The 16,940-nt window shown below is 42.7% G+C and overlaps 1 protein-coding gene across 1 annotated transcript in view; it reads left to right on the forward strand.

Moving 5' to 3' along the window:
* The first annotated feature begins 203 nt into the window (after positions 1-203).
* ndfip2 (Nedd4 family interacting protein 2) overlaps positions 204-16,940 on the forward strand; it is a 104,373-nt gene continuing 87,636 nt past the window's right edge. Inside the window, exon 1 of the mRNA XM_068034362.1 lies at positions 204-515. Within this exon, the coding sequence (XP_067890463.1) occupies positions 477-515 (39 nt within the window). The 5' untranslated portion in view covers positions 204-476. The remainder of the gene's footprint in view (positions 516-16,940) is intronic.

Consider the following 16,940-nt stretch of genomic DNA (forward strand, 5'->3'; position numbering starts at 1 on the left):
TAGCTAATTTATCCTTTTTAAGATGAGGGGGAGGGGAGGGGAGAAGGGATTTGGCTCCCTTGAGGTAAACCCCATGCATTGAGGTCAAGATGGGAAAGGAAACACCCACAAGCGGCAAGACTTCCCCACTCAGCACATTTTGTTACATCGACGGAAAACAGATGACGTCAGCCGGAGGGGAGGGGGCGGGCCTGGGGGCGTGGTCGGGGCGGTGACGTCACAAAGGCTGGGCCTGCGGCCGTCTGCGCTCGCTTCGCGCAGGCTTGGGTCCGGAACTGTTTGCTTGTCAGCTCTTTCGTCTGTCGCCCTTCACAGCAGGTCGGCTATTTCGAACCAGAGCGGACCGGGAAAAAAGGGAAACTGAAACGGGATTGTAAGGGCTGTTGAAGAACGGAGGGATTCGGAGCTTTGGGCCGTGGGAAGGTGCCGAGTGGGTAACGGTCGTGTGTTGTGCGCCGGACGCTGAGGGAGCGACAATGATGGAGCATCACCAGGCCTGCAGCCGCTACCAAGTGGTGAGTTTACCTTCAAATGGGCGCCCACAATCTGTTCTAGATGCATATATACATATATACTTTATTCAATGTAAGAAACTACCGTGGGCTTCAAGCAGCCAATTCGAGCCGTGCCATGTTTTAGCTTTCCTCTGGTTACTGAACGCCTTTGCAACCCACCCTTGAGAATTTCAATTCCCTTCGCTGTTCTCTTAACTTGCTACCTTCCTCTTTATTGGAATGATTTGCACATTTTAATCTTGATTTTTTTTTTTGTCAGAGCGTTTTGGGGAAGGAACAGCCCCCTCTACAAATCTAAGAGGATGTGTCTGTGTGTGTGTGTATATAGAATATAAAATGGCAGAGATGTTGCACAGTATAGGTTTGTGTTTTTCACTGACTGTGCTAATCCCACTGCACTGAACAGTAGTCGCTGTCAGTGCGTGTGCGCGGAGGAGGGGAGGAGCTGGTGGTGCTCCTGGTGTGTTTTTTTTTGTGCCTCTTGAATTCTACCTCCAGAGAGAGGCATCTGGAGTTGGGTCAAAGGCAGATGACAGGTGGTGCTGGGAACTGACAGATCATGTTTTGTTGTACTGTCAGATTTCTGAAGATAGAATTTGAAAAGCTAGGCTGTTGTTAACTTGAAATTCTTTTGGGGAAAAAAACTGCTAAAAGAATCCCCTTTCTGAAAAAAAATTATTTTATCAATGAGCTATGGTTCTGGATTTCTTGAAAATAATGCAAGAATAATTGATTGTGACTTAGGTTTGTCTATAAAGATTGTACATATGTGCCAGTTTGGCTTTTGATCTTTGTGACATTATCCTAAAGAATCAATTTTAACTCTTGGCTCACTCCAAAGCAGAAGAATTAATGCAGTTAAAACTTATTTTATTATCTCTGGTGATCAATGAATTAGAATAATGCAACGTTAATGGTATAACTCAATTCAAAATTGATGTATTGCAGGCTTAGTTGAATTCATTATAATAGGGTATCAGCAACATTTAGTTTTGAGGATTCCATATATATATATTTAGTGAATTAACAGGTAGCAGCAGTAAATGTCCTGCATATGTCTTAGCTGAGAATGTGAAATCATGATCTGTTAGCTTGTGTAATTGTTGAGCTTTTATTCCAAAATAGTTCTGATCCTTTTTTCCTTTGAGCATATCCTCCTTATCTAATTTCGCCTGACCTCTTTTTTTGAATTTATGCTGTTAAACTGTACTGTTAGCTATCGGAAGCACTGTCTGACACCTTTGGACTGGGGTTTTGAAAAACAATTTATTTATAGAGTACATTTACTGTAAAAAAAAAAAACAAATAATTCCAAACTGCTGTTCAATATGCATAAGGAAATGGATGCTGCACCAGTTGGGGAGAGATTGGGAGAAATAATTAAAAACTTAGTTAAAAAATAAAAAGTTTGGAAGGGATAAAGTAGAGCTGAAGAGGCAGAGTGTTTTAGGGAGGCAATTCCAAAGAGAGGGATCGAGGTGACTGACACTCTTTGATCTGTGGTGGAACACAAGGAGTGGGAATTCAGATGGTTGGAGTCAGAGGAATGGTGTGTTTAGGAATGGGTATAGGGCTCACAAGATTGGAGGGATAGAATGGGAAGAAGCCCTGGACTGTTTGTTTACATATTAAAAAAAGAGGAATTTAATTTTAATGGCTAGGATCCAATGTAGGACTGAAAGGCAGTTTTGCACGTGTTGGGTTTTAAGGAGAATAGGTGGGAGGCCCATAAAGCCAGTGTTCTAGCTGGAGATGATGCCTGTTTAACAGTTTTGATAATGGAGAGCAGGAGACAGGCAATCTTGCAGAGGTAAAATAAGTGGCCTTACAGACATAGAATGAGGATTCAAACTCAGTTGAGGGTTGAACAGGGCACCAAATTTGCTGATGGTTTGTTTGGCTTGCAAAAATGTCGAGGGTAGGGGTGGAGTTAGTGGCAAGCGAGTGCTGATCTTTGTTTGCAGACATCTTTTGTCTTCCCCTCTGAATTGAGTGTGAACACGGTCTAGCACTTCTATTTACAGACACCTTTTTCTTCAATTTGTAAAGTTGAGGCTCAAACTTTCCAGCATATCTTAAGGCCACTTAATCACACTGATTATGTTTTAAACTGCAAATCCAGATGTACTTAGCACTTTGTATCAAGATTGAGTGATTGGTATGTTTACTGCAAACACCAGCTGCTAATTAAGGCTGTACTGTCTTAAAAAAAGTTCTTATCTGATTGAACTTGTAATAGTTCAGCTGAGAACCAGGGTTCTATAAACTCTTGTCAAATGATCTCCAGATCTTTGCCAGCACATTAACCCTATAATGTCTGGTTAGCCACAGCTTTTCCTCGGTGGTGCCGAATGCCGGGCAGAACCATCAGACCTTTTGTTACCTAATATTCTGCTTAATATGTGAGGCTGGACTTCGTATCTAGAAGATGGGGATGTCAATTGACTATTGACATCGCAGTTGAACCCTGCACTGAGGCTCATTTCTAAAGGGATGGAATTATAAAGCAGCGAAGTTATGTTAAACGTGTATTGAGCATTTGATGGATCACACGTGGAGAACTGTGCACAGTTTTATTCTCCGTATTATAAAAAGGATATAGAGGCACTGGTGAAGGTGCAAAAAAAAGGTTTACAAGGATGATACCAGAACTAAGAACTTATACTTATCAATAGGGCCTTACCAAATTCACGGTCAAGTTTTACAAATTTCACGGTCATGGCATTTTAAGAATTGTGAATTTCACAATTTCATATTCTGGAACTCGCTGCCTACGAGGGTGGTGAAAGCAGAGACAGTCAATGATTTCAAAAGGAATTTGGATGGGCACTTGGGGAAAATAGACTTGCAGGGCTATAGGAATCGAACGGGGGAATGGGAATGACTGGATTGCTCTGTGGAGAGCTGGCATGGACTTGGGTCAAATGGCCTCCTCCTGTGCCATAAAATAATTTTGTTCTGTTGTGCCCTGTTTTGACTTAATTCACAGATATGCACTGTTGGTGGGGCAATCTTGAGGACTGGGAAATATGGCCAGTGCTGCTGCTGCTTGGCTCAGAACTTGATCCATTTTTCTCACAACTGAGATTTGCTAAATATTCATAAGCTAAATATAAGACCTTGGTCCTTCCGAATAAATATGGTTTTGTGTAGTTATTTGGTGAGATGGTTGGCTAGCATTTGTTTGCTTCTAAACCCAATAGCCCAGATTTTATGTTTGTAACAACGGTAAATTAATGACAACAATACTGCCAGCGTTCACTGTCATTACCTTGTGAAACTGACAGCAAATTCTGAAGTCCACCACACACAAATCCAGAAGTTGCTGTCAGTGATTCCCTGCTCCTCCACAGCATGCACTGTTGAAATCCCTGCAGCTGGTAATCTTGAGAAATCACAAGACTGATGAGGACCTCCCCTTTTATGCTACAATATGACTGGTTAAAAAACACTGAAAAATTATGCCTTGTTAATGAGGTTACACTGAGTTTGTAATGGTGGACTAAGTCGTAACTACTGTTGAACAATATCCCAGGCCCGGAAAAACTGATTTTATGTTTGTGTGATATCAAATTTTTCCATGATAATTCCATAGCTTTCCAATATAATCACACAATAGAATCGTAGAATGGTTGCAGTATAGAAAGAAGCCATTTGGCTCATCACGTCCATGCCAGCTGTCTCTCTAAGAGCAACTCGGCCAGCCCCACTCCCCTGCCCTTTCCCCATGCCCTGCAGGTGCTTTATCGAATTCCCTTTTGAAAGTCGCATTGAATCTATTTCTACTACACACTCAGGCAGCTTGTTCCAGATCGTAACCCCTTGTTGCTTCAAAAAAAAACCTCTTGTTGCCATTGGTTCTTTTGCCATTCACTTTAAATCGGTGTCCTTTGGCTTTCTGGCCCTCTGCAAATGGGAACAGTTTCTCCCGATCCACTCCACTTAGACCCGTCATGATTTTGAACACCTTTATCAAATCTCCTCTCGATCTCTCTTCTAAGTAGAGCAACCCCAGCTTCTCCAATTTATCCACATAACTGAAGTCCCTTATCCCTGGAATTATTCTTGAGAATTGTTGCTGCACCCTCTCTAACACATCCTTCCTAAAGTGCAGTGCCCAGAATTGGACACAGTACTCCAGTTGAGTCAGAACCAGTGTTTTATAATGGTTCATCATAACTTGTTTTTTTTGTACTCTGTATCTCCATTAATAAGCCCAGGATTCTGTATGCCTCTTTAAACACTTTCTGAACCTGCCCTGCCAACTTCAACGATTTGTGTGCATATACCCCCAGGTCCCTCTACTCCTGTCCCCCCACTTCAGAATTGTAACAACAACTTATTTATATAGCACCTTTTAAGGTAATGAAATGTACCGAGGCACTTCATAGGAGCATTATAAAACGAAGTATAACACCGAGTCATAAAAGAAGATATTAGGTTAGATGACCAAAAACTTGGTCAAAGAGGTAGATTTTAAGGAGTGTCTTAAAGGAGGAAGGCGAGAGGTGTAGCGAGAGTATTCCAGAGCTTGAGGCCTAGGCAACTGAAGGCGCAGCTACCAGTGACGGAGTGATTAAAATTGTGGATGCACAAGAGGCCAGCATTAGAGGAACTCCGATATCGTGAAGGGTTGTGGGGCTTGAGGAGATCAGAGATAGGGAGGGGAAAGGCTATGGAGGGATTTGAAAATAAGGATGAGAATTTTTAAAATCCAGATGCTGCTTTACTGGGAGCCAATGTAGGTTAGTGATCACAGGAGTCATAGGGGAATGGGACTTGATGTGAGTTAAGATATGGGAAACAGAGTTTCAGATGACTTCAAGTTTACAGAAAGTAGAATGGTGGCGACCAGCTTGAAGTGTGTTGGAATAGTCAAGTCTCGGTACTGAAGGCATGAATGAGGGTTTCAGTAGCAATAAACTGAGACAGGGCTAAGTCAGATGATACCGAGGTAGACATAGGTGGTCTTAGTGATGGCACAAATGTAGGGTCGAAGCTGATCTCCGGGTCACATGGGACACCAAGGGCTGAATTTTATGGGTCCTTTAGGGATGGGAGCGGAAGTGGGTGGGGGCCCATAAAATTGCATGGGAAGGCTGGGGATGGAGTGCCCATACCCTTCGCAGTGCCTTCCAATTTGCGGGGAAGGACACACAGCCTTCCCTCCCTTGAGCAATTGAGGTCATTAAGTGGCCATTTAATGGCCTCTTCCCAGCTTTACCTCAATTTAATCGAAGACAGAGGGGCCTGCTCTCACGGGGAGACAGCGCCTAGTAGCCTGGCAGCCTCCTTGTGGGGCCGGGGAGTGGCAAGGGACAGTCTCCCCTTTTGTTGTGTTACAGTTTTGTTTGCCTGTCCTCGATTCCAGTTTACCTAGGCCAGATCTGTTCTTACCCACTGAAATTGGCCCTCCTCCAATTAAGTATTTTGACTTTGGATTGCTCCTTGTCCTTTTGCATACTTAGCCTAAAACTTTTGATACTATGATCACTGTTCCCTAAATCTTTCCCGATTGACACTTGATCCGTTTGACCCGCTTGCTGCTGGTAGAAATGCCTGTGTGGAACAAATCCAGAATGCACAAGATATTGATAAGATAAAAACTAAACAAACCAAGCTAAATTCTTAAACTCATATGGTTTTATATTCCAGTATTGGTTATACAGATAAAATATCTCCTGATTTTATTTCTGTGCAATACAATCAAATGCTTCAATTAAAATACATTGGTCAGTAAAATCTGTGTGGTGACAAAATTCTTCTGATTTGTATTTTACTAGCTGAAATCCACGAAACGTTTGCGATCAATTTAGTAGCTATATTGCAACAGTACTTTAAATATAGGATTTCTAGTTATTCTTTCACCAAAGACTTCCTGGCCTTGTAACTTGTTTATAGTCACAGAATATGAAAATCTAATTAACAACTTTTTCCTCCTGCATTGAAAAGGCAAGTTTGCGTCTAATGGGCTCAATATTATTTGAGGAATAAACACTTTATTTCCTTGAAATCTGCCTGTTATAATTTAAGCATCTATCATAAAGAAAACAGCTTCCTAATTACCAATCTTATTCCATGACCAAGTCCTTATTTAGGATTTAAGCTTCGTAGCGACATTCTTGCTGCTGCTTCCTTGAGTCTAAGTTTGTGCAGTGCCCATTGGAGATGGACTAGAAACTCCGCACAGTATAGGCTGTTATCATCTTCGTCTTGTTACGACCAGGTGAGGAAGGGGTCTCTGGTTCCCTCTCAGCCTTCACCCGGTCTTAGCGTAGCAGGGTTTAATTTTAAACAGTTTGTTTAGCTCCCCCTTGGTGAATCCTTGTTCACCGCTTTCCAATTATAAGGCAAAGAAAGTAGCTAGACAGGTTTTCTTAGGTTTAAAGAAAAAACGTTGAACTTTATTAAACTTAAACTCTAATTTGGTTAATGCCTACAGATACGTGACGCACCCACGCTAGCATGCATACACGATACACACATGCAGATAGAGACAGAAAAAATAAAGTGGAAAAGTTTAAGGTGATATCTGAAGATGGTTTTGGTTACTGTTCTTCGAGCTTGCTGTAAAGTCCTTGATTGCAGGTAGGTCTTGCTTTTCGTTAGGGCCCAGTATTCTTCTTCAACCTTGTTCGATGTAGGAGGCTTTTCTCTCTCGAAGTTCATGTATGCTCATTGAGTCCAGAGGCTTGTGAGAAAGAGATGGGAGCAGACAGGAAAGGTCTTCTCATTCCAGGAGCAAACAGTCTTTTTGAGTTCAAAAACACTGTGGCTATTTCAAAAAAAATACAATCAAATGCTTCAATTAAAATACATTGGTCAGTAAAATCTGTGTGGTGACAAAATTCTTCTGATTTGTATTTTACTTGCTGAAACCCACAGGGAAAGGTCCTTTGTCTCTACAGGCACTGTCTGTTAGTATGCAAATGTTTTTCAGCTAAGTGTCTGCAGCCTTTGTAATAGGCCTTTTCCTCTTCCCAGTGTTCATATGACAAAATTAATTTGCCTCATTCTTGACAGGTGGAGGCCTGCATTACAGTCTGTAGAATCAACGCTGATGTACTCTTTAGATTAATCTGATTGCTTTTCGATACCTTTTCATTCAAATCTAGTGAATCTCCAGTTTTAGCACAAAGAATAGCTTTCAAATAATTTGTACTAAATAATTGTCCCTGGCATTTTACCACACTTAACCATTTCCATCATCACATCCACCCATGTGGCGCTGCCCAATCCCATGCCATTCCATCCTTCCCATGACTTCAGTCTCATGCCATCCCCACCCCTAACATGCCATCCCCAATTCACTGGTGATGTATTCTTTTGATGCACATAATGGCTTTTCTGAAGCTTTTTCATCCAAATCTAGTGAATCTTCCTTTTTAGCACAAAGATTAGCTTTCGAATAAGTTGTATGACATAATTGTCCCCACCATTTTGCCAAACGTAACAATCATCTCATCCATCCATCCCATCCCATGCCACTTCATCCTTCCCATGCCATTTTTTCCATGCCATCCATTCCTCCCATGCCATCCCCTCCCTTGATTCCCTCATGGAAACAATTTCTTCAGTCAGGGTAACTTTGTTGTTCAGATTCCCTTCGTGTTTTAGTTCTCCACCAACCCCCCCCCCCCCCACCCCCCCCAGCGCCGTGCAATCTCACCACTGCCACCACCACCAGCTGTTGGCAGCCACCTGTCCATCACGTGCTCCAGTCCTCTGCGTGCCAAATTCTGCCCATGCAGACTAACAAATCAACCCGCCAACCGACGCATCCCTCAAACTGACTAATCAAAACCGTACAGACAGACAAAAGTGAATATTGTAGAGTCATACGAATATACATATTGTCAGCCATGGCTCGGTTGGTAGCACTCTGTCCCCTGAATCTCAAGATTGTGGGTTCAAGTCCCATTCCACAGAAAACATAAAAATCTAACACTCCAGTGCAGTACTAAAGGAGCACTGCACTGCTGGAGGTGCCAACTGTCACATGAGGCATTAAACCGAGGCCCTGTCTGCCCTCTTCAGGTGGTCATAAAAGATCCCATGGCACTATTTTGAAGAAGACCAGGGGTGCTCTCCCTGGTTTCCTGGCCAATCCCCTCAATCAGCATCACAAAAACAGATCATCTGATGGTTATCACATCACTGTTTTTGAGAACTTGGTGTGTGGAAATAGGCTGCTGCGTTTCCTGCGTTACAACAAAGATATTTCATTGGCAGAAAAGTACTTTGGGACCTTTTGAGGTCATGAAAGGTGCTATGTTTGTCGTTTCATTTCAGAGTATTCTCTAAGAAAGCAAAATGTAGGATTTGAAAAGTGTATCTTGTGTGATAACACTGAGTCAGGAATATATCTTCCTCTCACTTCCTCCCAAGACACTTTTTATGGTCTATAACAAGATGTGGGCATGTATCTGGGATTCCCCATTTCAAGTGTTCATAGACATTCGCGAAGTGGCAAGTGGAGGCTGCATACTTGCTGAGAAGGAAGAAGGCAAATTTCTCAGACGTGTAATTGTGAGACTCCCCATGCACCTCTTAGAACCTGGCTAAGGAATAGCTGTAGCCTTGGGAAAATTTCCTTGGTAATTCCTTCCCAATCAGGGACAAGTGGAGTGAAGTAAGCAGGAAGAAGAATAGCATTAAAAACGTGCAGAAGTAAAGATATGAGACTTTAAAATCTTTTGTTTGGATATTTGCAGCATTGCCTAAGCAGCTATGATCAGACTGTAAACTTATGGTTCTTTTTAAATCACAAGGATTATGGCCAAGTAGTCTTAGTTTCGTTTTAGTGTTAAAAGCAGCTGAATCTTTACAAATTTCAGAACTGGGCATAAAGAAATCTGTAGTGATGTATCTGATGGTAAATGTCTGTCTATCTATAATGGATTAAAAATCTTTTGTCTGCATTTACTTTTTGCTTTAAAAAAGCTTACTTTCCATTGTCAGGTTTTTCCATTATGATTTCCTATTTCCACATTTATAATGTTTACTGCATATGTAAATTTGTCATCCATTAATTACACCCTTCTATGAATAGTTGAGTTGGCTCACTTTTCCATTTCCTAGCTCCTCAGTCTGTACTCCAGAAAAGCTTCAATACTCCAAGCAGCTCTATTTTTCTGCTTCCTAAATTTAGTTTTAGTTTTAGAGATACAGCACTGAAACAGGCCCTTCGGCCCACCGAGTCTGTGCCGACCATCAACCACCCATTTATACTAATCCTACACTACTCCCCTATTCCTATCACATCCCCACCTGTCCCTATATACTCCCCTACCACCTACCTATACTGGGGCAATTTATAATGGCCAATTAACCTATCAACCTGCAAGTCTTTGGCATGTGGGAGGAAACCGGAGCACCCGGAGGAAACCCACGCAGACACAGGGAGAACTTGCAAACTCCACACAGGCAGTACCCAGAATTGAACCCGGGTCGCTGGAGCTGTGAGGCTGCGGTGCTAACCACTGCGCCACTGTGCCGCCCAAATTATTGTATGTTTTGCTATTTAACTATAAATAATATAAAATCAAAGTATACCAAAAATTAAAATGATGACTGAATTATGTCATTGTATTCTGGTCCAGCTATCTCCCACTCTTCCCACTTCATCTGAAGTCTATTTGATCTTGATGTCTTGTCTTGTGTTCAGCACAGTAGACCTATTAGTTTATTAAGAAATTATTAAATGGACTTTACTTTTATTTTAATTGAGTTCTTAACCACTGCCACGAATAGAAGAACAAAAAAAAAGGTACTTTAGTCCATCTAGGTTGCTGTAGCATCCAGATTTTAATTCAGGACCTGATCCAGCATTTTGCTTCCTTTTGTTGTATTGAATTGGGCGAAACACAATTTCTTAAAGGCAAATATGTGGGTTCTTACCTACTATCTAATTTCCTAGAGAAAGAGTAGCTCTTCTATTGTTCAGTGAAATCAGTCAATCTAGTGTGAGTTAACTGTGTCTAAAATAAGTTGTTCTTCTTTGGCCTCCTTGTCTCGGCAGACAATGGGTAAGCACCTGGAGGTGGTCAGTGGTTTGTGGAGCAGCGCCTGGAGTGGCTATAAAGGCCAATTCTAGAGAGACAGACTCTACCACAGGTGCTGCAGAAAAATAAAATAAGTTATAGTCATGGATATCTGCTCTTCAATTGCATAGTGAAAATAAGGTGAGCATCTGAAAACAGACCCTTGCAACAAAATTCCATTGTTTCAATGCAAAATTGATGCAGATCACAAATTTGGATCAGAGTGATCATGTCCAACCATCCCCACTTAAATTAAAAATAAACAAATTTCCAGATATCAAAATGTCTTCATGTTGGTAAATCCAAATACATCAAATCTATACTTTGATAATTACTATATTTGGGATAAAATATTAGAACAGTCTTTACTCTTGGACAGTGCATGTTATGTTACACATTTTTTAATGCAGAACTACTTCCTGGATAACAGTTTTGGTAGATTTGTTTATAAACCATTTTCATTCTATCAAACTTGTACTTTGGTAGCTGAAGTGCATTACTTGAGAAAGAAACATTTGGGTTTCAAGTTTTTTTTAATAATGTTGAGTGTGTTGCATCATGCTCACTAATAAAGCAGACAAGGGAGAGTTCTGGAAGACATGCAATAAGGTTCCATGTAAAATATTATTAGCAAAAATGAGAGCACATGTAATTGTAGGTAGCCTTTTGAATGTGGGCATGGAAATTAGTAGGGGGGTAGGAGGGGCTGAATTTTTAAATCTTGCCGTTCAAGCTTCAAAAGTTGCGCGAGGTGTGCGCCGTGGAGCCGCCGTGATATTTCGCGCGGCGGCTCATTTACATGGATGGGGCAGAATACCTGCCCCCGATGACGTGGGGGGGGGGGGCTGCAACAGCGTTCTGCACCACCGTGCAACTGCCATTTTTAAAGGGCTTCAAGCCCTTCAGTGAGAATCATATTTTTAAAGGTACCGCTGTCAAAAAAAAAACTTTTGATTGCACTTTGAATCCTCTCTCCCACCCATCCCCCCCCATGAGTAATCAATATGCAAATTGTCCTCTAGCCCCAATACAAATGTTATTGCAGATATCGACCTTTCCCCCCTGAACTTCACTAACTTTGACCCTCAACCCCTTCACACCATACCTGCAACCAATAGGAACAGTTTACCCACCACCACCCCCCTCGCTGTAAGAACTTCACTCCTCCCCTCCTTCCCACCAGTGTTAGGCCTCAGATCTCCAGAGATCCGACAGCACAGGAGTTCCGGCAATCAGTCGAAATATCTGTGTGGGTCGGCTGTTGCCACAAGGTAGGTCATTAGTCATTCATTTAAATTGAGCCTTCGCTGCCACGCGACCTCGCCGCCACCAGTAAAATGGGGCGGGGCCTTTCCAGTGTCAAGGCCCATGGCGGGCCTCTCCTGGAGGTATTTACCGGGACCCCTGCCATGACCCCCGACGTCATGGTAAAATTCAGCCCATAGTGTGGGGATAAAGAGTATGTTCTCATGGGCAGAATTTGTCAAGTGGTGTTCCCCAAAGATCTCTGGGGCCTCAACTTCACACCTAAATTTTTAATGATTTGCATGAAGGAATAGAAAGTTGTGTATCCAAGTTTGCAGATGACACTAAATTAGGAGTGGCAGTAGGTAGTACTGATGGGAGCAGGCATTTGCAAAGGGGCATTGTCAGTTCATGTGAATGGACAAACCTATGGCAGATGGATTTCAATGACCTCACATATCCACTTTGGAACTAAGAGAGATAAATCGGACTATTTTCTAAATTGTGAGAGGCTATGTACTGTAGAGTAGTAGATGGGTACAAAAAGCAATCAAAAATGCTAATGGAATGTTCACCATTATCTCAACATGTCTGGAATACACAGGGAAGGCAGTAGGGAGCCTTGGTCAGACTCCATCTGGAGTCATCTCTTCAGTTTTGTGCACTGCACCTCAAGAAGGATACCTTTACTTTGGAGGGGGTACAACAGATTCACCAGAATACTTGGGCTTGGAAGGTTAAATTCTGAGGATAGGTTGCAGAAACTTGGCTTAAATTCCCTTGAATGTGGAAGATCGAATGGTGATCTGATCAAGGTGTTAAATGGGTCTGATAGGGGAGATGCAGAGAAACTATTACTTATGGTGGAGGAATCAAGAACGAGAGGACATAATCTTAAAATTAAAGCTGGGCCATTTGGGAGTGAAATCAGGAAGCACTTTTTCACACACAGGTCGTAGAAATCTGAAATTATCTGCCAAAAGGTGGTAGATGCTGGTACGTTCGGAGTTTTCAAAACAGGTATTTTTTAGGCAAGGGTATCAAGTATTACGGAGCAGAGTTGAGGTACAGATAAGTCATGAACTAATTGATTGGCAGAACAGGCTCTATGAGCTGAATGGCTGACTCCTGTTTCAGATGATCCTTTTATTCCTCCTCTCCCAAGTTGTTTATGCATCTGGTGCTGAATTAGCAACTTTGTGTATTTTGTTTTTGTCAATGCAATGCAAATGAGTTGATGTCTAAATAGAGGAATTAAATAAGTAAATTAACTGAAGTACAAATGATGTAGCAATTCTTAATTTAATTAACACAATACAAAATGTGTAAGCCCCTTGGTATATTTCCATGCACTTGCTTTAAAAATAACTTGGCCATTACACTTGTGATTAAGGTTCAGCGTAGTGTGAATTGCACTTGTACTCTACTTAAATTTTTTTTTTTTCCAAAATATACTTTATTCATAAAAATCTGTAAAAATTACATTGCCAAACAGTTTCCAAACAGCACCAAAAAATACAAACATTGCAAAAGAGATCTGTTTCTTTCAATAATGTCATGAGTTTCTTCCCAACCCTTCCGTTTCACAATTGTCATGTCAATTACAGTTTTACATTTACAGCAATTGAGAATATTAACAATACAGTTCGAGGGGCTTCCGATGGTTCCAGCCCCTCAGTCCAGCTTGGTGGGGGAACCTTACACTGTGGTCTTTCCCCATTGAGCCTTTGCTGCGGCTGCCCCAAGCTTTAGTGCGTCCCTCAGCACGTAGTCCTGGACCTTGGAATGTGCCAGTCTGCAACATTCGGTGGTGGACAACTCTTTGCGCTGGAAGACCAGCAAGTTTCGGGCAGACCAAAGGGCGTCTTTCACCGAATTGATAGTCCTCCAGCAGCAGTTGATGTTTGTCTCGGTGTGCGTCCCTGGGAACAGCCCGTAGAGCACAGACTCCTGTGTTACAGAGCTGCTTGGGATGAACCTTGACAAAAACCACTGCATCTCTTTCCACACCTGCTTTGCAAAGGCACATTCCAGGAGGAGGTGGGCGACCGTCTCTTACCCACCACAGCCAACGCGGGGGCACTGTGCGGAGGGGGCGAGACTTCGGGTGTGCATGAAGGATCTGACGGGGAGGGCCCTTCTCACCACCAGCCAAGCTACGTCTTGGTGCTTGTTTGAAAGTTCTGGTGATGAGGCATTCCGCCAAATGACTTTGACGGTCTGCTCGGGGAACCATCCGACAGGATCCACCGTTTCCTTTTCCCGTAGGGCCTTGAGGATATTCCGTGCAGACCACTGCCTGATGGACCGGTGGTCAAAGGTGTTTTTCCGCAGAAACTGCTCCACGAAGGATAGGTGGTACGGCGCCGCCCAACTGCACGGAGCGTTCCGCGGCAATGTGACCAGGCCCATCCTTCGCAACACCGGGGACAGATAGAACCTCAGCACGTAGTGACACTTGGAGTTTGCGTACTGGGGATCTACACATAGCTTGATGCAGCCGCACACGAAGGTGGTCATCAGGATGAGGGCCACGTTGGGTACATTTTTCCCGCCCATGTCCAGAGATTTGAACGTCGTGTCCCTCCGGACCGGTCCATTTTAGATCCCCAGACGAAGCGGAAAATGGCTCGGGTGACTGCCACGGCGCAGGAGTGGGGTATGGGCCAGACCTGCGCCACGTAGAGCAACAACGTGAGCGCCTCGCACCTGATGACCAGGTTCTTACCCACAATGGAGAGAGATCGCTGCCCCCACATGCCCAACTTTTGTCGTACCTTGGCTACTCGCTCCTCCCATGTTTTGGTGCACGCCCCGGCCCTTCCGAACCATATCCCCAGCACCTTCAGGTAATCTGACCTGACGGTGAAGGGGACAAAGGATCGGTCAGCCCAGTTCCCAAAGAACATGGCCTCGCTCTTGCCGTGGTTAACTTTGGCTCCCGAGGCCAGTTCGAACTGGTCGCGGATGCTCATCAGTCTGCGCACAGACAGCGGATCCGAGCAGAAGACGGCCACGTCATCCATGTACAGGGAGGTTTTGACCTGAGTGCCTCCGCTGCCTGGGATTGTCACCCCTCTTATGCTCGCATCCTTCCTAATAGACTCAGCAAAGGGTTCAATACAGCAAACAAACAAGACCGGGGACAGAGGACAGCCCTGTCTGACTCCAGATTTGATCGGGAAACTTTCAGATTCCCACCCGTTGATTGACACTGCGCTACTGATGTTTGTGTAGAGCAGTTGGATCCAATTGCAGATTCCCTCCCCAAACCCCATTTTGGAAAGCACGTCCATCATGTAGGTGTGCGATATCCTGTCAAAAGCCTTCTCCTGGTCCAGGCTGATGAGGCAGGTGTCCACCCTCCTGTCCCGTACGTAGGCGATCGTATCCCTGAGTAGCGCGAGGCTATCAGAGATCTTCCTGCCGGGTACAGTACAGGTCTGATCGGGCTTGTACTCTACTTAAATGTCATCACTCGTTTTGCTGTTCTGATTAGTCATCTTACTTGGCATCTCCCCATGCTGCTTCTTGCAGTGATGTAACTTCCCCTCTAAAGTGGCAGTAGTTCAGTGAGAATGCTGATGGGTTTGCCACAAGTGGAAGAAAATTTTGTTTTTAAAGTTTTGGTACTTGGGTATTTAGAAGCTGCATTTCATATTTATGTTTAACGTTAAAGGTTTTGGACAGTAAGAGTAGATAAACTTTTTTCCATCAATTCTGGAGTTTTGAATATTTTATCATTTTTGGTTGAACTACAGGAGATGAAACAAGTGCTTGGTGCCACTTAAATTTGCCTGTCTCAAGACAGCTTTCTTCCAAAACATTATGAAATTGTTATTCAAGATGGTTTCTGGGTAGGCAGCTCTTTAATAAGCGCCACCCCTTTGCAACTCAATCCATGGCCATCCATTGTCACCAATCTCAAATCTTTTGTTTTCACGTGCTTACATACGTTTTGTATTTGTAAATCTTAGTTGGAATAGCAAAAGATATGAAGAGTGAAAATATGCGAAAACAATTGTGTGTTTAACCATAGCTCAACTTCTTCCTAATGGTTTTTGTGGGAGGAACTGAAGGAGACCCAATTAAAATGGGACGGATGGGCTCTGCCACCAAAGACACACAATTGCTCAGCCTTCTACTTCAGCATCATGGAAACATGACCACAATTTGCAGATTAATTCTACAAAACAAACCCATCTTTAATTTGTTATCTTCAGCCTTAGAGGAAGTGGTTTTTGAAATTCAAGCTGTCGCTCAGCAAGTCCAGAATATTCTAGAATGAACCCTGCTGTACTAAAGGTCCATTTTAATGAGTCCTCACCAATAGTGTATAGATTTGAATGTGATATAATTAATGTATTAAGCGTATATATGTGATCAGTATTATCAATCAAAGAAAGTTAAATCTGCTTTGCAAAGCCATAACTTGAACCTTAACAAGGAGAGAGCCAAGGACAACTAGGCCTGCATTAAGGACACAGATAGAAAAGGTGGAGTGTCGAACTATTTACAATTTTTGCTAGATTGAGCATTGGTTGGACTGTCTTGGTTCTCAGTTTTTGCTTGTTTAAAAACATTCTTTGTTGCGTTGTATTAGTTGTGTCTACATTTTTGCAAGATTAGAAACATCATTATATTCATGTACATATAACCTTCATGAAGAAATGTTCCAAGGCAAATATGCAAATGAGTAAGCAGTATTAAACTGTATACAGTATTGCTATCTTTGATAGAAACAGTAGAACTGTTATTTATGTGCACATTAAAGAGGTTGAGTTTGTTTGAATTATGTGGTGTTTTGCTGGGCTTGCCCCCGCTGCCCCTCTTTTTCTATTTCCCCCCCCGCACCGTACCTCAGTGTGGCAGTCAGTTGTATTTGTTTAAAACATTTCAGAAAATGTTCTTGGGTTTTCAACATTGCTGGCCTTTGCTTATACAACTTGCTTTATCCGTCTGGGATTTTCAGCTCGTGGCTAGCGAGATCAGCTCAATAGACTGCAAGAAATCACACAAGAAAAGTTTTTAAGCCAAATTCTCGCTTGACTCACCAAATTCTGATCATGATGATTTAAGACTCTTGGATGCTACAGTTCCGAGTTCAGGATTGAGATTAATCAAATGTTAGAAGCAA

The sequence above is a fragment of the Heterodontus francisci genome, chromosome 6 (genome assembly GCF_036365525.1).
Source record: "Heterodontus francisci isolate sHetFra1 chromosome 6, sHetFra1.hap1, whole genome shotgun sequence".
Lineage (NCBI taxonomy): Eukaryota > Metazoa > Chordata > Chondrichthyes > Heterodontiformes > Heterodontidae > Heterodontus > Heterodontus francisci.